The sequence below is a fragment of the Oncorhynchus clarkii genome, chromosome 3, assembly GCF_045791955.1.
Source record: "Oncorhynchus clarkii lewisi isolate Uvic-CL-2024 chromosome 3, UVic_Ocla_1.0, whole genome shotgun sequence".
NCBI lineage: Eukaryota > Metazoa > Chordata > Actinopteri > Salmoniformes > Salmonidae > Oncorhynchus > Oncorhynchus clarkii.
Window position 1 is genome coordinate 70,449,692 of NC_092149.1, and position 22,905 is coordinate 70,472,596.

The window sequence follows — 22,905 nt, forward strand, 5'->3', positions numbered from 1 at the left end:
CACCCCCTGAAAAAAATTGAAAACTTACTCTTTCAAGGGTTTTTCTTTATTTGTACTATTTTCTACATTGTAGAATAATAGTGAAGACAAACTATGAAATAACACATGGAATCATGTAGTAACCAAAAAAAGTGTTAAATCAATATATATTTTTGATTCTTCAAATAGCCACCTTTTGCACACTTGGCATTCTCTCAACCAGCTTTACCTGGAATGCTTTTCCAACAGTCTTAAGAGTCCCCACATATGATGAGCACTTGTTGGTGGCTTTCCCTTCACTCTGCAGTCTGACTTACACCCGAACCATCTCAATTTGGTTGAGGTCGGAGGCTTATGGTAGAGAAATTAACATCCAATTAACTGGCAACCGCTATGGACATTCCTGCTGTCAGCTTGCCAATTGCACGCTCCCTCAACTTGAGACATCTGTGGCACTGTTGTGACAACCACATTTTAGAGTGGTCTTTTATTGTCCCCCAGCACAAGGTGCACTTGTGTAATGATCATGCTCTTTAATATGCCACACCTGTCAGGTGGATGGATTATCTTGGCAAAGGAGAAATACTCACTAACAGACATGTAAACAAATTAGTGCACATTTAAAATAAGCTTTTTGTGCATATGGAACATGGGACCAACACTTTACATTTTGCGTTTATATTTTTGTTCAGTATACAGTATTGTCTTCAGTACCATCAAGAAAACAAATTGGGCAAAAAATAATAATAAATCGCAGCACCCCCAAACTACTTCCCGCGGCTATGGGAAGTGGTACTGCTTAGCAAGCATCACTCTGCAGCTTGCACCCTAAGAGTGGCAGAATGTCACCTGCCAGTCAGTGGGATGCCCTGTCCTCAACAAAGCAGCTTGAGGTCCTTTACAGTGGTGTCGTGACTCGGATCTACAGTTGCACTCAGCTCACGCTGGGGTTGCTGTTGAGTGAGTTTGAGGGATCAATGTAGCACATGGGGATGTGAAACTTACTTCTCAGCCTGAGTTGTCCCCACTTGCGCCAGCAAATAGCTAGATTTTCATGTGGCACCAACAGTTAAGCTGCTTCAGGAGGGTGGTCAGGTGTGCTAGCAAGGCAGAGGTCCCGAGTTTGTGCCAGATATGGTTCAAATCGGGAAGTGGTGCTTGCTAAGCAAGCAGCGTGAATTCCTTTACAGATGCATTATAACACAGATCTTCACTTGAAACAGAAGAGGGGTTTGCCTGAGCGCAGGTGGATGAATTCTTGTCATAAACCTACTACTCATGCATAGAGCTATGTATCTGTGGCCATGGGGTCAACCCATGTTCCTCTGCTGGAGAAAGACTGGTTGCTGCTCTGCGCATCCTTGAGTTTGAAGAGAGCAGTCTCCGCTCCAATGACAAGAACAAACTATCCACGGGCAGCAAGGCAATAGAAAAGGGCTGTGTGATATGTATGAAAATGCATGGTTGGCTGTGTAAGCAGCAGTAGTTTTGAACCCAGGAGGATTTCAACACAGTAATATACTTAATTGACACTGCCGACTGCTGGTATTACATGATACTCTAAGCATGTTCCCAGGCCCTGCAAATGAAATCTTGACAGATTTTTACAACAGTTTAGACATTTATTTTTGCTGTGTATATGAAATATTATTTACACTGAAGTCATATGAATACCATTATTCACTTCATAATTATGTTATGGGATAAGAAATCATTTTAAAAACAATCTCCAGAGTCTGATACCATTAGTCCCCAAAATGAAACCTTGTCTAAAAGGACAGGCAATGGAAGTTGCCCAACAAGATGGGCCTTCTTTGCGACTATCACAGACATTGGTCAAGTCAGAACTGAGGCATTGATGGACGTCAGACATCAAAAGTCAATAAGGCCATACATGAAGGGTTGTAGAGCCTCAGGACATGAGGTTTGAGGGGTAGTTAGTGAAACAGCGGAACTCGTTGGCCAGGTTTTTGTTGTGTTTGGGCAGGAAGCTGCATATCTTCAGACCCATCAACTTCTCTGCATGCTCCTCCATGATGGCTCCTGATGGAGTGGTAGATAAAACAAATGTTATTAGATTTTAAAAAGCTACAAAGAGCGGCATGTCATTCTGGTATGTGTAAGAATGCCCGTATTCAGTGTTGTGTGCGGTATGGAGAAGGGCACAAGCCCGAGGACAGACAAAGCAATGTGAGGCTCACCTGTGCAGAGCAGCACCTTGCCCTTGGCCAGGTACTTCACAGTCTGGGCGACCTTATTGAGGCACTCCTCAGACAGGTAGGGGGGGTCAGCTAGGACAACGTCGAAACTCTGTGGGGCCACATCCTCTGGGAGAGCAAGGGGCTCGTTGTAGTCATAGAAGATGAACTCTTGGCCGTAGGTGGCGAAACGGCGGTCATACTCTAGAACCACAGCCGACACACCGTCAGAGCCCTCCACCACCCCCTGCTTCAGCTTCTGGTACACACTGGGTGCGCTCAGACAGGCTATCCTGGAACGTAACATCACAAGCTTTAGAAGGGCAGTCTGTAGTGAATTACACCCCAGCCATGGCAGACACCCGACTCTGTAGATGCATAGTACATATCCCTCTCACCTGCCACCTTTCCCAGCTTCCTGAATAACCTCTTCAACTAGCCGTGTTGCTGTCTCGTCACTGTACCAGAATTGGCTCATACGCTGGTGGACAGATATCAAGCAATGTACATACAGCCATAATGTAGCAATAGAGGGAAGTGGAGGGAGAATAGCCAGTAAACCAGCTGATAAGTTTAGCAGCATTATCATCACGGTCAACATACCCAGTCCTCTTCCACCGCCCCCAGGGAGTACTTGTCCACCGGTGCTGTGCTCTGCACAAGCCCGTCTCTCTCCTCGCTGTAAAACTCCTGCAGGGCAGCAAGGGTGGCCGCGGACAGCTGAGGGATATCGTCGTCGCTGTCACTCATGGCTTCAAACTTGCTGGAAGGTCGATGACAACCACCTACACGTAACACAAACTGGAAAGCTAGCTAGTGAACTGCTACCGTGGCTAGTTAGCGTCAGTGTGTTACGCGCTAACAAGTTACTACTGAAAACAGCAATGCTAGCTAGTTAGCCAGAACGTGCAAGACAGAAATATTTGCCTACTGTAAAATAGTGTAATAACTTTGCGTGGTGTGTTGCTGGTTTCTGAAAATAAATATTAACTGTCGCTACTGATTAATCGCTTACAACACGTGTCAAGAAATAATAACATACACTGCAGTTACGGTGTCCGAGGAAGGACATATGGTATTCTACATGCGCGATTTTGTCAGGCTGCGCACTATTGATATGCTGTTAGCGAACGATTCGTTATTTTTACTGACTCGAGATTCGTGATTCAATTTTCGGAGTAACTCGTTCATTGTAATCGTTCGTTTGACCTGATAGTGCTAGCTGCAATGTGTCACACACCGAGGTATAATATAATCCTACAGTAGGATTAATACACGTTCCTCCGGATCAGCTGCTCCAGAGACGTGCTCCGACTATGCTCATAGAAAAATAGATAATGAGCATAGAGAATAAAAATACATGTTTAGAACTGATAATTGATCGCATGCTACAAGAATGACTGCAATTAATTGATTATTGAATGTTATGAGATGGACACAGCTCAACAAACTCCACCCCTAGAACGAATCGTTTGGTGGCTGTAGTTCACGAACGACTGCTCATCACCCTCATGGGAGTCAAGCAATGTATTCCGTTAAGAGTCGTTCACAATCTAGTCTGGTTGCGGCCACTAGACCTCGTTTGAAATGTATCAAATAATACATGTATGCCTAGCAATCAACACATGTAACGTTACATAGTTTAAAGCACACGTTTACGCGTCTGTAAAAAATGAAAGCTCCCATAGAATCATGGCTCGAGTTCAGTTCATCGTTCGCCGATTAACGAAATGAAAGATTCATAAAAAAAAGCCTCACTTCCCATCACTGTGCATGAATGACACAGTCAAAATTATTTGTTTAATTAAATACATTAAAATAATTTCTACATTAACTTCAACCATTTTTATTTGGGATTTTGTTTTCAACAACCACGATCAAAACGGGATATGGAACTTTTTCCATATTCTGTATAACAGGAAATTGAGATGGACAAAAATGAAAACAATGTAAACAGAAAAGGAAAAACGAAGTATTTTACATAATACGTTTATGTACACTTTTACATTTCAATACAATTCATTCAGGCATTCCAAAATAACCAGGGTTGTGCTCTAAACAGAGGAAGGGCAGTGAGTCAGTCTCAAATGCATGGTTAAAACAAGTGGTTACAGTGCCTTCGGAAAGTATTCAGACCCCTTGACTTTTTCCACATTTTGTTAAATTACAGCCTTATTCTAAAATTGATTAAATTGTCTCCCCCATAAATTGACACACAATACCCCATAATGACAAAGCAAAAACTGGTATATAGATTTTTTTTCTCATTTACAAAAAAAAAAAAAAAAAGAGTTTATCACATTTACATTAGTTTTCAGACCCTTTAAAGTACTTTGTTGAAGCACCTTTGGCAGCGATTACAGCTTCAAGTCTTCTTGGGTATGACGCTACAAGCTTGGCACACCTGCATTTGGGGAGTATCTCCCATTCTTCTCTGCAGATCTTCTCAAGCTCTGTCAGGTTGGATGGGGAGCGTTGCTGCACAGCTATTTTCAGGTCTCTCAAGAGATGTTTGATCGGGTTCAAGTCCCGGCTCTGGCTGGGCCACTCAATGACATTCAGAGACTTGTCCCGAAGACTCTCCGGGGTTGTCTTGACTGTGTGCTTAGGGTCGACCATCGCCCCAGTCTGAGGTCCTGAGCACTCTGGAAAAGGTTTTCATCAAGGATCCCTCAATATATTTTCTGTTCATCTTTGCCTCGATCATGACCAGTCTCCGCCGCTGAAAAACATCCCCACAGCATGATGCTGCCACCACCTATGCTTCACTGTAGGGATGGTGCCAGGTTTCCTCCAGACGTACGCTTGGCATTCAGTCCAAATAGTTCAATCTTGGTTTCATCAGACCAGAGAATCTGGTTTCTCATGGTCAGAGTCTTTAGGTGCCTTTTGGCAAACTCCAAGTTGAAGGTTCTCCCATCTCCACAGAGGAACTCTGTGGTCAGTGACCATTGGGTTCTTGTTCACCTCCCTGACCAATGCCCTTCATCCCCGATTGCTCAGTTTGGCCGGGCGGCCTTCTCTGACATGCACTGTCAACTGTGGGACCTTATACAGACAGGTGTGTTTCCTTTCCAAATCATGTCAAATCAATTGAATTCACCACAGGTGGACTCTAATCAAGTTGTAAACATCAAGGATGATCAATGGAAACAGGATGCACCTGAGCTCCATTTCGAGTCTCATAGCAAAGCGTCTGAATACTTATGTAAATAAGGTATTTCTGTTTACAGATTTTAATAAATTACCAAACTGTTTTCGCTTTGTCATTATGAGGTATTGTGTGTCGATTGCTGAGGAAATTGTTTTATTTTATCCATTTTAAAATAAGGCTGTAATGTAACAAAACGTGGAAAAAGTCAAGGAGTCTGAAGACTTTCTGAAGGCACTATATGTTCCTTTTTTTGGTTCATTATTGCTTCAGTTATAGGGACTTGAACTTCCATCCAGTGTGTTTTGAAGTGGAAAGAGTGGCTGTGACATATAAAAATATAACTAGAGAGAGTATGCTAAACTTCAGGGGCCCAACCTTCCTAAGGGCCTAAGGCTTCCAATAATTGTCTGTCTTGGCTGTGGGCAGTCAGGACTGAAATGGTTCTAGGGAGACAGAGGGTGGCAGAGAATAGAACTACAATCCAGAATGATAAAGAAATCTAATAAAATGTTTTCAAATTCGCCCTCTTTCTTAAAGTGAACTCATCATAACCATACAAATTCAGCTTCTCTGCCATCTATCTTATAAAACTTTTCAGTCATTGTTTTAAACATATACTTTTTTTGAAAACATATATACACCCTTGATGAACATGAAGTGATTATTATTATATATTTTTTTATCATCGGCTCTCCCATTTAACAGATTCAGCAGCCCGAAGGTGGCGGGATCGAGCCTCTCGGTGTCATGGAGATCTGTGTGTGTGTGCTTCCACCGTGTTCTTGGTATGTGACAGGCACAGTCGTACGTAAGACACGTCTCAGCTTGGCCACATGGACACACAGGAGTCGACACACGACACAAACAAGAAAACAAAGGCACTCTGGGGGGGGGGGGGGGGGCGAGGGTGTAGAGGCAGGGAGAGAGGGAGAGGCATAGCGTTCTCAGAACAGATTGGCACCTACTCCTGTTGTGTTCATCCCAACCCTCCCACTGGCAAACTCAAAAAAATGATTGGATGAGGGGACGAGTCCATCCCTCTCTGATCCCCCCTCCCCCACTGTATGTGTGCGCTGGGGGCCTCTGATGAAAAAGGGGAGGAGCAGGCGTGGAAACCTGCCCAAACGACACTATAGTCCAGTCCACACCCCTGCTCCCTTCAGTGTCTCAACCTTCCCCCTTTATGTCACAGTCTAACAGTGCAGCTCCTCAGCTCTGTCAGTCTCTGTTTCATGGTTTGGCGTGGTCAAGGTAGATAGTCTGTGAGCGGGTTGGACATAGAAATAGGTGCTAGGGAGGAGGGGAGTTTGGGGGCTAGTGGTTATTTGACACAGAGCAGCCCACCTACGTTGGACACAAACTCCTCTAGGCTCTTGAGGAAGTCCACCTTCTGCTTGCGGTCCATGCTCGGGGGCGTGCTGCTGGCTGTCAGCTTGTTAAAGGCGTCAGCCAGTCGCTGGTAGATGACGGCATCTCGCTGGGTGGCGAGCAGAGACTCCACCAGCTCCTTGTACTCCGCCTGGAGAGAGGATAGGGAATTACGTCGTCATATGAGGCACAACGTCCACATAGTCTTGATTGGCTATGGTGATCTAAGATACATGTGCGTGGGAAGTATACTCACTTGATGCAGGCACACTAGTGTATAGAGAGCTTCTCCCGCTGCCACTGTGATCTCTGTGTTGTGTTTCTGCAGTACCAGCATGTCAAACACCAACTAGAGAGGGAGAGAGAAATGTTCCATTACAAAACATTTCCTCTTTTTGAGCACAATTAAATGAGGCAGACCCTGCAGTTAGGAGAAAATCCCCGGAGGGGGGTGCCTCACCTTGAGGAAGTGGCGTGTAGCAATGAAGAGGGGCGTGTCTTTCTCCTGGGTCTTGGCACACTGCTCAGCCAGGGGGGACAGAGCCTCCAGACACAGCTGGCTGACCTCTGAACTCATGGATGTCATGCCCAGCTCTAGGGAGTACATGAGACTCTTGAACAGCTCCTCTGGTAGCTGGGGGATCTTCTCAGGAAAAATCTCACAGATGAACGTGATGAGCTTGTAGTACTGGTTACACAGAGATGGGAACTGGAAGCACACAGCGACAAACCAGTTATACAACCGTTTGTAGTGCAGTGACTATGTAGATCACTACTTCAAAACTACTTCAAGGAAGGGAGCATTGTACATGAATTGGCCCTGGGTCTTACCTTGAGCAGGTCCTGAGACATGAGTGGCAGAATGATGTTGACCCCAAACAGAACTACGTCTGCAGCCGACACCGACCGACCTGTCGCTCCCGAACCCTGCTCCTGCCCCCGGAACACCTCATCTATTCCAACATCAACACGCAAACACAAGAGAGGACTTGGTAAGTATCGACAATTAACTAGGAACCTAAAATATCATACATAAACGTTGACTGATTTTGGAGATGAAGACACACACCTGTGTCTGAGAAGTCAATGAACTCCTTAGAGAGCAGGTTGGTGAGCAGCTCCATGATGAGCAGCAGGTCCTGGTACTGGTCCTCCTCAGCAGCCACATCAGCCCTCTTCCTGCCCAGGTTGTTCTTAGAGTAGACCTGCAGCAGAGTCAGGCACACCTCGTACAGCTTCATAGACTTCGACTGGGGGGGCGGAGAGGGAAAAGAGGTAGCTGTTGACTCGTCTTCCCAGTGAAATCTCCCACACACACAGCTACCAGACTCTTATTTACAATGGCTAATACTGCACAATTTAAACACTTGCCCCCCAATTCCCCCTTTCTCTTATTCACGTGTAAATATTGGACTATAAACGGTGCCTTCCTATATTATACTTATGATAAAATGTTTATTCTATTCTACTGAGCTACTTACTTTATTCATATTCTTATCTTGTATTATTCCTTATTGTCTAGAATACACCATGTGTATCCTGTACATACGACTAATAAAACTTGAAACCTATCCGATTAAATTACTTTACGCAGAATATAAGTAGAGGGATTTGTAATAAAGTGTGTGATTATTATTAAAGTGATCCTCACCTCTCCCAGGTAGCAAATCTGTTTGTGGGCGACCTCCACGAACACCTCGATGATGAGGTTGACCGTCTCTGGTGTGTTGCGGTACACCTCCATCAGGCCGATGCAGCTGGACAGGAAGTCCATGAGGAAGCTGAAGAGAGACGCCACGTTGTCGATCTGCGTTGCCTCGGCGATGCCACACAGGGCCTCCAGGGTGGCAACGATCTCCCGCTTCACACTCTCCTCCTGACAGATCTGAGGAAAGTTCTCCTGGTTGATCAGGTTGAGGAAGCGCTGCTGGAGGGGGTGCAGCACCTGGAGGGAGAGGATCAGAGAGGTGATCAATCAATCACATCCAATCAATCAACAACATTTGTCACAAAGTGCTTCACAGTAACGTGGCTCCAACCCCCAAAGGAGAGAAGGGATGAAGAGAGAAAGATCGGGCTATTTTCATTCCCAACTCTTCTCTAATGGTCTACTGTACACCCTCTACAGTCAGAGCAGCTGGAAGTCAAGACAGCTGCTATCTCATTCTTAAATCTCTCCCAATGGCTTTGGAGTCATCTTGCATTACTATAGAAAGGCCTTCAAGATCATTATGAGGATCATTATCACACGATAGACTCTAGGGAAATCTAATGGTTTTGGTTAAATCATTTGGCTTCACCGTTTGTTACTACTGAAGTCTATGTGGAGAGTGGTTAAACAGAATCACCACAGTAGGGAAGTTACAGTTCTCAAAAAACTATTGAGATCTCACAATGTGCTACCAGCTGAAGTCCATTTGGAAAGAGAGCCTATATAAAGGAAATCTGAAGGGAGATGACACTTGAGAGCTGTCAAGTATTGTCCTTTGAGGGACGTGTGTGAGTTAGTTCCATTCAGGGATTCAGTGGTGGATTCCGTGTGTGTGTTGTCTCTGGCTTCTATAGGGTTCCCCACCTCTGTCCAGTACTGCTGTTTGGTGTCTGAGTCCATGTGTGCAAAGCCCCCCAGAACCAGGGCCTTCATCAGGGACCTCTGTACTGAGCTGGACAGCAGGTCTAGGGGAGGGCTGCGGCTGGCAAACTGCTTTGCCAAGTTCCACCAGTTCTCACACTGTACCACAATGTTGGCCCTGAGAAAGGAGGGATGGAGAAAGGTTTGTTGGCATTTAATATCATTGGCGAGATAATGAAAAACTAAAAAACTAGCATTCCACCACAGGGGGGCGTTGTTTCAAGCACCAACGCTTAGGCTCATATCCCATCTATATTTTTGTGTGTGCATATTTCAAGTCAGGATACAGATTGAGTCAGTGTCTCACCTCTCCCTCTTCTCCACCAGACAGACCAGTAGCTCCACCTGATCAGTCAGCAAGTCAGTCAGTCAGCCAGTGTCTCACCTCTCCCTCTTCTCCACCTGACCAGTCGGTCAGCCAGTCAGCCAGTGTCTCACCTCTCCCTCTTCTCCACCTGACCAGTCGGTCAGCCAGTCAGCCAGTCAGCCAGTCAGTCAGTCAGTCAGTCAGTCAGTCAGTCAGTCAGTCAGTCAGTCAGTGTCTCACCTCTCCCTCTTCTCCACCAGACAGACTAGTAGCTCCACCTGACCAGTCACTCAGCCAGTCAGTCAGTCAGTGTCTCACCTCTCCCTCTTCTCCACCAGACAGACTAGTAGCTCCACCTGACTAGTCACTCAGCCAGTCAGTCAGTGTCTCACCTCTCCCTCTTCTCCACCAGACAGACCAGTAGCTCCACCGTGTCGTTGGCCAGTTCAGGTTCAGAGCTCCACACAGACAGATTGTTGATCACCTTCTCCAGGAGGTATCCCACAATCCACTGGGCCCCCTCCGTGTCCGCCCCGAATGCCATGCTCAGGGGGATACTGATCTAAAGGAGGGATGAAAATAGTGAGAAAGTGGTGTGAAAAGGTGGAGGGATATATGAAAATCACTGCAACACTTTAAAAGATCAGATGCCATAAATAGCCATTGTCCAGTCCAGTGATATACTGCACTCCTCCTCACAATGCCATAATCCACAGGGAACCAGCTTCTACAACACACTTCCAGAGAGTACACTGGTGTCAAGGTGACAGAGCACGGGTGTTGTAAACATGAAAGTGTTGGAAGACCATCCCTAGCATTTTCACCACCTCAAGTGTCCAGTAGCACCTCTTCGTCACCTCAAGTGTACAGTATCCGCCACCTCGTCACCTCAAGTGTACAGTATCCGCCACCTCGTCACCTCAAGTGTACAGTAGGGTTCAGTGACTATCACAAAGACTATTTATGAAGTCATCTGTCAAATCCATGCCCGAGACATTACCATGCCAGTGTTCTGTGGGCCTTAGGAACTTAGAGAGGGTTGTAGTGAGAAGTTTTGTATTATGGACGGCCATTTTAAGACAAATCAGACAGTGGTGTCTGGTGTTAGTTGTACCTGTTCGTAGAGTTTCTCGTCCACCAGTAGGTAAGTCTTGGCCCAGCGTTTGAGAAACCACACAATGTCCTTCCCCATCTGAGGGCTGAGCAGTTCTGTCAGACTGGCCCTCGTAGCCCTGGACTCCACCTCTGATGTCCTCAACACCGCTGACAACAACCTGGCAGAGAGGGTGGGAGGGAGGGAAGGAAGGAGGGAGAGAGAGGGTGGGAGGGAAGGACAGAGAGAGAGAGAGGGAGAGGAGGAGAGAGAGAGAGGGTGGGAGGGAAGGAGAGAGAGAGAGAGGGTGGAGAGAGGAGGGTGGGAGGGAGGGAGAGAGGGTGGGAGGGAGAGAGGGTGGGAGGGAGGGAGGGTGGGAGGGAGGGGGAGAGAGGGTGGGAGGGAGGGAGAGAGGGTGGGAGGGAAGGAGGGAGAGAGAGGGAGGGTGAGAGGGGGAGGGAAGGGAGGGAGGGAGGGAGGGAGGGAGGGAGGGAGGGAGGGAGGAGAGGGAGGGAGGGAGGGGGAGGAGGGTGGGAGGGAGGGTGGGAGGGAGGGTGGGAGAGAGGGTGGGAGGGTGGGAGAGAGGGTGGGAGGGTGGGAGAGAGGGTGGGAGGGTGGGAGAGAGGGTGGGAGGGTGGGGAGGGTGGGAGGGTGGGGGGAGGGAGGGAGGGTGGGAGGGTGGGAGGGAGGGTGGGTGGGGGAGGGAGGGTGGGAGGGAGGGTGGGAGGGAAGGAGGGGGAGAGGGTGGGAGGGTGGGTGGGAGTGGGAGGGAGGGTGGGTGGGAGGGTGGGAGGGTGGGAGGGTGGGTGGGAGGGTGGGTGGGAGGGAGGGTGGGTGGGAGGGTGGGAGGGAGGGTGGGTGGGAGGGTGGGAGGGAGGGTGGGTGGGAGGGTGGGAGGGTGGGAGGAGAGGGTGGGAGAGGGAGGGAGGGAGGGAGGGTGGGTGGGTGGGAGGGAGGGAGGGAGGGTGGGTGGGAGGGAGGGAGGGAGGGAGGGAGGGTGGGAGGGAGGGTGGGAGGGTGGGAGAGGGAGGGTGGGAGGGAGGAGAGGGTGGGTGGGAGGGAGGGAGGGAGGGTGGGTGGGAGGAGAGGGTGGGAGGGAGGGAGGGAGGAGAGGGTGGGTGGGAGGGAGGGAGGGTGGGTGGGAGGGAGGGGAGAGGGTGGGAGGGAGGGTGGGTGGGAGGGGGAGGGAGGGGAGAGGGTGGGAGGGAGGGTGGGTGGGAGGGAGGGTGGGTGGGAGGGAGGGAGGGTGGGTGGGAGGGAGGGAGGGAGGGTGGGGAGGGTGGGTGGGAGGGGGAGGGAGGGAGGGAGGGAGGGAGGGTGGGAGGGTGGGAGGGTGGGGGGAGGGAGGGAGGGAGGGAGGGAGGGTGGGAGGGAGGGAGGGGAGGGAGGGTGGGTGGGAGGGAAGGAGGGAGAGAGGGTGGGAGGGGAGGGGGAGGGGGAGGGAGGGAGAGAGGGTGGGAGGGAGGGAGAGAGGGTGGGTGGGAGGGAGGGAGAGAGGGTGGGAGGGAGGGAGGGGGAGAGAGGGTGGGAGGGGGAGGGAGGGAGGGAGAGAGGGAGGGAGGGAGGGAGAGAGAGGGTGGGTGGGAGGGAGAGAGAGGGAGGGAGGGAGAGAGAGAGGGTGGGAGGGAGAGAGGGTGGGAGGGAGAGAGGGTGGGAGGGAGAGAGGGAGGGAGGGAGGAGGGAGAGAGGGTGGGAGGGAGAGAGAGGGTGGGAAGGAGAGAGGGAAGGAGGGAGAGAGAGGGTGGGAGGGAGGGAGAGAGAGGGTGGGAGGGAGAGAGAGGGTGGGAGGGAGAGAGGGTGGGAGGGAGAGAGGGTGGGAGGGAGAGAGGGTGTGGAGGGAGAGAGGGTGGGAGGGAGAGAGGGTGTGAGGGAAGGAGGGAGAGAGGGTGTGAGGGAAGGAGGGAGAGAGGGTGTGAGGGAAGGAGGGAGAGAGGGTGTGAGGGAAGGAGGGAGAGAGAAGTGAAAGGTAAAATAAATAAAAAATGAGGAAGATGGACAGAGGGAGATAGAGAATAAAAAGAGGAAGAGGAGAGAGCGATAACAAGGGAAGTGATAAGAAGCCATGGCCAGGATGAGGGGAAGCACAAAAAGGTGGGAATTCAGTGTCTGTTTAAATCAGTCACTCAGACAACAAATGACCACGTTGACACACGCACCTCTGCTAAAGGCCAGAGAGACATACGGCTTAGTGCATCTTAGTGTTCTGTATGTGAGAGATGGGCCTCAGTACATGCCCACGCAGCACCACAGTGCACTGTTTCACATTGTTTGCGAAAACAAAAGCCCATTGACATTAACAGCGTCGGGGTCGCACAGTGTTATTAGGAAACCTGATGCTGCCTCTGTTTTTCCAATCCTCTGTCCATTCTCCTTCACCCCCACAGAGAACAATCCTCTGTCCCTGTGCACCTTCACCCCCACAGAACAATGCCATGCGCCCTCGCAGAACAATCCTCTGTCCCTGTGCCCCCTCGCAGAACAATCCTCTGTCCCTGTGCCCCCTCGCAGAACAATCCTCTGTCCCTGTGCCCCCTCGCAGAACAATCCTCTGTCCCCGTGCCCCCTCGCAGAACAATCCTCTGTCCCCGTGCCCCCTCGCAGAACAATCCTCTGTCCCCGTGCCCCCTCGCAGAACCATCCTCTGTCCCCGTGCCACCTCGCAGAACCATCCTCTGTCCCCGTGCCCCCTCGCAGAACCATCCGCTGTCCCCGTGCCCCCTCGCAGAACAATCCTCTGTCCCCGTGCCTCCTCACAGAACAATCCTCAGTCCCTGTGCCCCCTCACAGAACAATCATCTATCCCTGTGCCTCCTCACCCCCACAGAGAACAATCCAGAGGCCCTTTCCACAACCCCAACCACCTCCAAAATTCCCTATATGATTGCATGTACCCCCCAAGCCCACACACTTATGACCCCAGCCCCCTCCTAGTCTTAGCAGCACCTGGCCCTGCCCTAATTGAATAACATGTTAGGGAGTGGTGGTCTGGTCCGGGAGGGCTGGCGCCGGGGTCTGCTCTAAGGCTGGCTAGGTCGCTACGCCATCATGTCTCCCACGGCCTGTGTGTGTGTCTCCCACGGCCTGTGTGTGTGTTAGCAGCTGGCATGGCTGGGTCTGTGCCAGGGCATTCCCCCTCTGCGGCACTGGCACCACACCCCCAGGGAGCCACACCCGCATCGCTGGGGACCAGAGTGATTAAAAACACACACACGGGTGGATCATTGGCCTCGCACTGTACGTAATATTTCCCCTAACATTGTACTGTAATGTAGGGGCGAGGACCCCCTACCTAGATCTAAAAAAAAGTTTGGCTTTGATTGGTTTCTATGGACAGTTTCCATGCCAGATGGCCTGTGTAGTGTTATGTGGGCCGTTGTGCCCTGCCTGGAAAATAATCTAAGGGAAAGGCTGCCGCGATGCCATGCCACGGGGCAGAGGGTTTTATGAGACACACTCCAGACAGACAGAGCACTGGTGTGAACGTGACAGAGCTCTACAACCAGGGCTTAGTGAACAAGTCCACAGCTTAAAGCTCAGCTGCTGTAGACAGTGTGGAGAGACTGTCCAAGCTGTCCATTAGATCAGAGACAGACAGTGAGGGTAGACTGTCCATTAGATCAGAGGCAGACAGTGAGGGTAGACTGTCCATTAGATCAGTGACTGAGACAGTGCATTTTAGATAGTGCTAAGAGATTGATCGAAATGTCTGTTATTTTTTGGTTTTGAAACAAACAATTGACCGACGTTGGTTCAATTGTTTTAGTTTTTTCCTTCTTCTGTGGGCTCAATGCGCACAATGTGCAGCTTCTCTAGATATAGCACAGTTCGGGCTTGATCTGATTTATGTCGTAGGGAGTTGTAGTTTCCAACAGGCCAATAGTCTACATAGTTTAGCGCAGAAAACGTGGTGATTAACTACAATGATCATAATCCATTGCGCGCCTGCTTGTCCGGTCTGTGTTTCTTTTACGCCTGCTACGTAAGAGAGAAGAATGTGTGATCGAGAGGGCTAGAGAGCAGTTGCATCGCAAGCTATCTCTACCTGAAAATACATGATCTAAGTGATTGATAGTTGGAATTCAGCAGTCATAAAAATATGCCTTATTTATGTTGAAGAACTACTAAAATAGTGATTATGTCAGACAGCATAGGCAGCAGCTCTAGAGATGACTTGGAATGAAATAATAAAGTCATCAAATAAAACAAATGTACTATACAACAATGGAAATATTTGATTAAAGTAATGTAAAAAGTATGTGTTTAATACGGGATAATCAGACTACCATCATGGGACTTTTATTCATTGTTTTATTCTGCGTTTTTACAGCATTCATCCCACAATGCATAGCGAGGGCATTTCCTTTTTTTAAATAAAACCGAAACCATGATTATTTTTAATAATCGAACCGACCTCAAAAAGCAGTAATCGCGCAGCACTAATTTCAGACCCATTTGTTGATGGATTTATAGCAGCGACGGACAACTCTGGTCCACTGACAGAAGCCAGAGTATCGGTTGGTTTTAGTTATTTCTTTCAAACCATACATCTCATTTAGATGTGGGAATCCAGGTGTTTGCAATTAAGTGCCAAACAGCAAATCAGCAGACATTCAGCCTGTACTGTACACAGACTTTTGACCAATCATAGTCCCTCCCTTACCTGATGACAGAGTCTGTCCTGTTGCACCCTGGGATAGAGGAGGCCTTCTCCCCGGGGGAGCCCAGTATCTGCAGAGTGGTGTTGATGTCCACCTCAGTAGAGTGGTTGATAGAATACTCCATCACCTCCGCTGGGATCAGAGGAGTCTCACCCTGAGGGTCATCTGTCAGGACGTAGCCTGGAACCACCCCACACACATTCAATATTTAACATTCACAACGACACACTGACAACTAGGACTGGGCCTAGCCAGAAACAATCCATTAAGGGAGGTACTTTTGGAAGACAACATTTTCCATCACAGCAAAACTCCTACAGTGGAGCTTTCCACTGGTACATTACAGCCAATGTCATTCTTCACCAGTGTTACGCAAAGCACCGCTAGGATCCCATAGAAAAACTCGAAGCACACGGAGAGAACCAACTAAGGGTGTATGACTCCAAATGAAGATAGGCACCAAAGGGGAATTCTGTGGCCACTGAGAATGCTAAAATGTACTAAACAGCAGCAGTTGTACAACTGGTGGCCTGGCCCTTCCCGAAACAACATTCCTGCCATGCACCGATACACCAGCACAGCCTGCCTCCCTGCCTAAATTTAGTCCCTAAAAACAACTAAGGAGATCTAAGGACAAAGTCTACGCCCCCCCAGAATGCAGTTAGAGGTTTCATTTTATGCTAACAGAACATAATTGACTGAATGCTAAAATAATTGTTACATAATAAAACCATACCTAAAACAACAAGGGACCACTGATGGAATTGAGCCGTGTATCCAACATGGGGCGATTGCCAATCATCCCTTATATCTGACTGACCTGAGACCAGTATGAGCCAGTGGATGTCTTCGTAGAGGTCATCCAGAACCTTGCGGTCCACTGATCCGGGGTTAGACAAGTTCATGAGGTGCTGCTGGGTCCTCTGGAGCTGGCCGTGGAGCCGCGTCACCCGCTCCTCCAACAGACTGACCACACACACGTCAGAATCATGAAAGTCACTTACAGAGCTAGGAGATCATCTAAAAGCAAGAGGTGTGTGTATATACCTGGTCAGAAGGGGGATACAGTGGTTGGCTGCGATGCGTCCTAACATGCCAATGCTGGCCAGCTGGTCTGAGAACAGCTCTCTGTCGTCCTCCTGTAACTCGTTAATCTCATCCTCCTCATGAGATGCCACACCGTTTGCTGTCTGGGGAGGACAGGAGAAAAATAAAAACAGAAAAAGAGAGCGTGAAGGAATATGCGACAAAGGAGTGAGAAAACGTCTTATTATTATTGGACCATGCTGGTCATTTATGAACATTTGAACATCTTGGCCATGTTCTGTTATAATCTCCACCCGGCACAGCCAGAAGAGGACTGGCCACCCCACATAGCCTGGTTCCTCTCTAGGTTTCTTCCTAGGTTTTGGCCTTTCTAGGGAGTTTTTCCTAGCCACCGTGCTTCTACACCTGCATTGCTTGCTGTTTGGGGTTTTAGGCTAGGTTTCTGTACAGCACTTTGAGATATCAGCTGATGTACAAAGGGCTATATAAATACATTTGATTTGATTTGAGAACGTGGATCATAGTGGATCGACTGTTTACAAGCATTAACATATCAATTAACCATAACAATTGACTGACTGATTATATATATGAGTCTAGGTCAAATCAAATTTTATTGGTCACCTACACATGGTTAGCAGATGTTAATGCGAGTGTAGCGAAATGTTTGTGCTGCTAGTTCCGACCGTGCAGTAATATCTAACAAGTAATCGAACAATTTCACAACAAGTACCTTATACACACAAGTGTAAAGGAATGAATAAGAATATGTACATATAAATATATGGATGAGTGATGGCCGTGCAGCATTGTCAAGATGCAGTAGATGGTATAGAATACAGTATAAACATATGAGATGAGTAATGTAGGGTAGGTTGACAGGTGTGCGCGTCTCTCACCAGATTGCGGGTGCCATCGGGGGCGGCCAGGTGACACTGGATGTAGGAGTTGAAGACCTGAACGGCGGGTTGGACGAAGCAACCGCGGGGGAAATGTTCATCATCCTGAACCAGGGTCAGCCATGACTCTAACAGCTTGTCATACGCCTCCATGTATACCATGTCATCCTTATCCAGCTGGGCAGGGGGAGAGAGGCAGAGACTCATTGAATAGGCCTTTTCAATGCAACAACAATACGTGAAACATTTTCTCCATGGATCAACTATGTTCCTTGCAGTAATGTTCGAGGTGTAATGCTGACCACTTCCTCCAGGGCGGCGCTGCGTCCGAAGGAGCAGGTGAGGAGGGTGAGACAGTTGATGAAGGAGGTGAAGAGCTCGCTGGGCAGGGCGGTCAGGATGACACGGGGGAACGTGCTGATCAGGTTGGAGATTATGTTAGAGATACCTACTGCCTCAGAGTCCTCGATCTCTATCCTGGGACACAAACAAAACACAACCTTAGAGGAATGTTGGCCAATTTGATTCCAAATGAGACATAGTTTGTGAAAGTATTTCACAAATGTTTTTGAACCAGGTATGGTACTAAACCAGACACTGTGCTCTGCTGCCCAGTGTGTGAGCACTGAGCAGTACCTGTTGCCTTGGGGTTAGGGCCATGTTTCCACAGCCCCAGTTAGAGCACTGTCTGGAGGCCTGCCTGCTGTAGCTAGCCTACTGCCTAGCACCGTGCGGCTCGCTAACCCCCATCAGATGGATTTAAATTGCAAGCAGAGCTGTTCAATCACTGCAGATTGGCCATCCTGCCCGCATGGTTTTCCGATGATGCAACTGGAAAAAAGCTCCAGGAATAGGTGATTACGGAGAAGGGAGAGAGGGAGAGAGAGACCCTTACTCACTCCGCCTAGCAAGTCACGAGTTCCGAGCACACAAGTGTGTATGTGTTTTATTTATACATTAGAGCCGAGTCCTCTTGATTCAGATAAGAACTACTTTAATGGACAGACGAGTCGATTACACACAAAATCACATTACTCATTACTCTACCAGCCTCCAGTCCAAATAATCACACACAGCCCATAATGATCAACATGCAGTACAGATTAATCTACGTGTCATCTTAAAACAACTGCCCAAGTTCAAAACTATTTTAGAGCTTCTTGAACACACAGAGGGCAGCAGTGTTTCTAGCCCTGGATTGGGTCTATTGAAACCAACCAGTTAGTCTAAGGTCCTGCCAGACTCACCCATTGATCATGCTGAGAAGCCCCTCCACCAGGTGGGCCAGGTAGGAGACCTGAGCGGTCTCATCAGGGAAGATGGGGCCGTGCATGGAGGCCAGCTGGGCCAGGCACTGCAGGGAGTCCTGGGCCATGTCTGAGTCCTCACGGATCTTTCTGTGCACCTGAGGAGACAAGTAGAGAGGGGAGAAGAGGAGAGGGTTGTGTTAAATAGTTGTTTTTAAGCAAGTGATGACATACAGCTATCTCCTCAGAATAGTTGTTCCTAATGATGATGACAATAATGATGCTGGTTGTGAGACCATGAAGGTAAAATGAGCAGAAACTGTGTTGAAATATTGAAATAATGTATTGTGCATCTCCGACAAAGCAACACACAAACCTGACCAGTGCCAATCATGCCCCATAACACCTGACCAGAACACAAAGGACAGTCACAGCTCTCGGTTTCCATTCAGTTCACGTTAACCCGGACACTTTTCCCAGCTACTTGGGAGTCAAATCACACCGGGGTCTGAGGACTGCCACTGATGACCAGAACAATAGACAGAATTTTAAGACCAATTGAAGTGACAGACTCACCGTCTTTTGAAGCGATAAGAACAGAGAATCAATGCTGAAAGCGCTGGTCCCCGAACCCAGACACAGTAACCCTGGATGTCACCACAAACAATTCCAATCGATAACAGAGCCCGTCTGAATCTCTCCGAGGCAGTCTCAACCAAACCCAGAGTGGATCTTCTCAGAAACGGATTGGTAGTCAGAGTAGACTTGTTATTCTCTGTCACAGAGGTTGCATGGTGAATTGGCTGCGTAGACACCAAGTGGTGAGCAGGCTTCAGCTCTACTGTGGAGCAACATGTGTTTTCACTGACAAGCAGCGCAATGTGGACGCTTGTCTCTGAACTGTCTATTCTCTCAGTCTGCTTTTTCTTGGTTTCTTTTACTGTTATTGTCCCTGCTAGCCCCACAAGTCCAACGCAACCATTTGCATGCCACCAAACAGCTCCAGAACTCTCCCCACCACTCTCCCTTCTTCCTCAGAGACCCTCTCTCAACCTCCCTTTTGTTCTCGCTCTCCCTCTTCTCCAGCTGTAGTGGCTGGTTGTCAGCCACGGTGATCCGAGGACTCTGATGCTAACGTAGCGAAGCGCAGCCGAAACACCTCACTGCTGCTGGGTAGTGCTGCTGCTTCCCTCTCCAGAGTGTGAAGTCATTCTCTGGAGGAGAGAAGTGAAGGGGAGGAGAGAGTGAGGGAGGAGAAGGAGAGAAAGCGAGTGCAAGGCCAAAGATTGTGTGCCGCACGCGCTCTAAAAACAGCTGCACCAACGAACATCCGCACAACGCTAGCTATGCCAATCGCCTTGAGTCCGACTATAGTTAGAGACAGGCAGGGGGTAGAGGGTAAATCAAAACAAGACTGGGCACTCCTCTGCGCAGAGAGAATGAGGGAGAGAGAATGAGTCTCCTATTTATAGCAGGAGACAAAGCCTGGTGTCTGTTTCCTCAGGGGATTGGAGGCCTTTCTGGGTTTTTTTCCATCAACTGAGCGCTTCCGTCGGATTGTCTCTCTCCTTCTCGCTCTCTCGTTCATTCAGATCCAGTTACTGCCGCCCAGGGTGGAATCAGCCATCGTCAAAACATCATAGGTCCAGCGCTCCAGACGCAGCCCTGATTGTGTTTACTGGGCAAACAGAGCTCTAGTGTACTAGACGCTGAGACGTTCTGACTTAAAGCAGACGCAACCCTGAGCAAGAGAAGCAGTGCACACAGACACACTAACAGAATCACAAATTAAAGCCACCCTCTCATCAGTCCAAGCCCAATTACAAGCCAAAACCAAAGCAAACCACAAACAAAAACAGCAGAAGGCAAAATTACAGCTGGTAGGGAAAATGTTATCTTATCACTCATTTCACTAGGTGTCAAAAGAACAGAGTGGCATATTTCCCTGATCTTCTGCCCCTAGCCAAGTTATCCTCCCTGGCCTAGACCACTGTCTCAGAGTGTAACTGAGAACGCTCTCACAGTCTACCTCCAACATGGATTTCTTTCAGATCTGTTTCTGTTTCCTTCAGTCACTTAACTGGAAGCTTCAACTTCATAATGTAAAGGAGTGGATGTATGTACTTGGAGGGAGACGTCTGACCTTCAACATTCCTTAGACCACTTAGCCTCCAGAGTGAAGTTGTTTAAAGGAAGACTGACACCCACAGAGGAGGGAGATGGACCCCCTTAGGGTCCTTAAGAGGGTGTGTGTGTGTGTGTGGGGGGGGGGGGGTACTGTTAACGGGGCCCCCTAATCCCAGGGTTAGGGTGTAATCCTGCCATCGCTCTCTTTGAACTCTGACCCTGGCAGCGCGTGCCTGGACGTCCCCCTCCCTGGGCCGTCACCCTCACAGCTGAGGATTGAGAAGCAGCAGCTGAGCACCCCAAAACAGTTGCACACACACACAGACAGACAAAACAAACTGTTGCACACACAGACACACACACAGACGAACGGACAAAACAAACTGTTGCACACACAGACAGACCACACTCTTACATTAACAAACATCTCACTCACCATAAATACCACATTGTTGAGGTAAGAAACACCACAACTCTTGTTAGGCTGCTCAGTGGTCAGACACAATATAAGAGAGATGTTCTGGTCCCAAACCACTCAATGCAAGGAGAGGGGTTTACACACATCCAAATGAAAAATTCTACAATACAAAATATATATTAAGGTTCCAAACAGCTCAAAACATCTATGGGCTTCTCAACCTCACTCATCCAAAATTATATCTCATGCCAGTTGTAGAAACTGAGCGATGCAGAATAGAGAGAAGTCTCCAGTGATGTGATGTGGGCTGGAGGAGAAGGGAGCAGTATATGGCAGGAGACTGGGACTTGAAAACACACAGGTGAGAGTAGAGTGGAGCAGTATCCGGCAGAGGCACACAGAGAGCCTGGATGTTGAGGGAGAGCTGACGGATTTCTTCCACACTTAATCTCGCTCACAACACTAAGCCAGAACGGCAGCTTCACACACACACACACACACACACACACACACACGTTTCACTGCCATATCTAAACGTCACCTAAGAAAAATACTACATTGCAATATCATGATTATTTGTAATAAATGCTTCACTATAAAATGTCACGTTTCACATGCCTCATTATAAAATACGGTTCAAACCCTCCCTCTCCGTAGTAAGAACCACAAGAGGAGACAATGGTCAAGGATCAGTCAAGCTGGACAGAAGGATGTTCTAGCTACATAGAGAGATGAGAGAAATACTCACGGTGAAGAAGAGGTCCATGACACAGGTGTCGAGCAGGGCTTCTCTCCAGGTCTCTGTGGGCTTCAGCATCACGTTCTGGGTGGACTCAAACATGGCGATGTAGTGGCGCCCCAGTGACCCCCAAGTTAAGGCCAACATGGGGAATGCTGACTCTCTGGCTCACACACACACACAAAAGCCCCTGTCACTAGAGCCCTGTCTGTCAGTCACAGTGGAATCTGGTCTGTCTCCCTCTCGCTCTGCCTGCGATGCTCTCCCTCTCTGCGGTCTGAGTGGCGTGGAAACTTGTGGTTACTCACCCACTAGCTCTCTCTCATCAAGTCTGCCACTCTCCTCCCTGACTCTGTTGCCCTCTCTCTCACACTCAAGGCTCTCTCTTTCCTTCACTGTGTCTTTTTCTCTCCCTCGCTCTATGCTGAGGCCCAGTGAAGAAACTCCCACAGGAATGCCAGATCAAAGCCAGTCCCCATCACAGGCCAAGCATTCCACTGGGCTGGACCCACAGCCCCACACACACACACACACAGCCCCACACACACACACAGACACACACACACGAGACAGGTGCCAGCTTTGTGCTTGAGTGTGTGTGTGTGTGTCCCTCTCCGCACTCCCTCCAGCAGCCTTGGCTTTATGACCTTCTATAAAAAGCCCTGGTCCACCAGAACTCTGAGTGAACCTGAAGAGAGAGAGGTAGAGGGAGAGAAAAAGAGTGTGAAAAGCCTCTTGGGAAGTGTTGGAGACTGGGTATTAACTCCGGGGACCAACCACTGGAGTTCATATGTGTGAGAGACTTACCTTACTGACAACCATGCATGTACCAAATTCAAAACAAAGATTTTGGGGTATATACTGAAGCAGATTTTCATCTGGTTACCAGTATGTTTAGCTATCATGCAACTTCTTACCACTCCATGTCACGCTAAACAGCCTGGCCATCAATCTTCAAATATGAACATTCATTAATCAGCTTCAGTAGAAGAGGTTTTTGATCAAGGTTTTTGATCCAGATTCAATAACCCTTCAAGCT

At 48.7% G+C, this 22,905-nt stretch overlaps 2 protein-coding genes across 2 annotated transcripts in view; both read right to left on the reverse strand.

Annotated features, from left to right (window-relative positions):
* Positions 1-30: 30 nt before the first annotated feature.
* On the reverse strand, positions 31-3,628 carry LOC139406109 (EEF1A lysine methyltransferase 1). Its single transcript, XM_071148585.1, has 4 exons — positions 2,781-3,628; positions 2,576-2,658; positions 2,181-2,470; positions 31-2,022 (listed from the first exon to the last, which is right to left on the reverse strand). Exons 1-4 carry the CDS (start codon positions 2,925-2,927, stop codon positions 1,892-1,894), a joined length of 651 nt encoding a protein of 216 aa, XP_071004686.1. The 5' UTR covers positions 2,928-3,628; the 3' UTR covers positions 31-1,891.
* Positions 3,629-4,152: 524 nt separating this feature from the next.
* The window catches only part of LOC139402988 (exportin 4), a 49,931-nt gene continuing 31,178 nt past the window's right edge, over positions 4,153-22,905 (reverse strand). The window contains 16 exon segments of the mRNA XM_071146792.1: positions 4,153-6,850; positions 6,956-7,048; positions 7,160-7,408; positions 7,531-7,652; positions 7,769-7,949; positions 8,351-8,644; positions 9,275-9,449; positions 10,031-10,200; positions 10,753-10,912; positions 15,392-15,569; positions 16,210-16,355; positions 16,437-16,579; positions 17,336-17,512; positions 17,638-17,812; positions 18,583-18,740; positions 21,876-21,988. Coding sequence (XP_071002893.1) covers positions 6,653-6,850; positions 6,956-7,048; positions 7,160-7,408; positions 7,531-7,652; positions 7,769-7,949; positions 8,351-8,644; positions 9,275-9,449; positions 10,031-10,200; positions 10,753-10,912; positions 15,392-15,569; positions 16,210-16,355; positions 16,437-16,579; positions 17,336-17,512; positions 17,638-17,812; positions 18,583-18,740; positions 21,876-21,988 — 2,732 coding nt within the window. The 3' untranslated portion in view covers positions 4,153-6,652.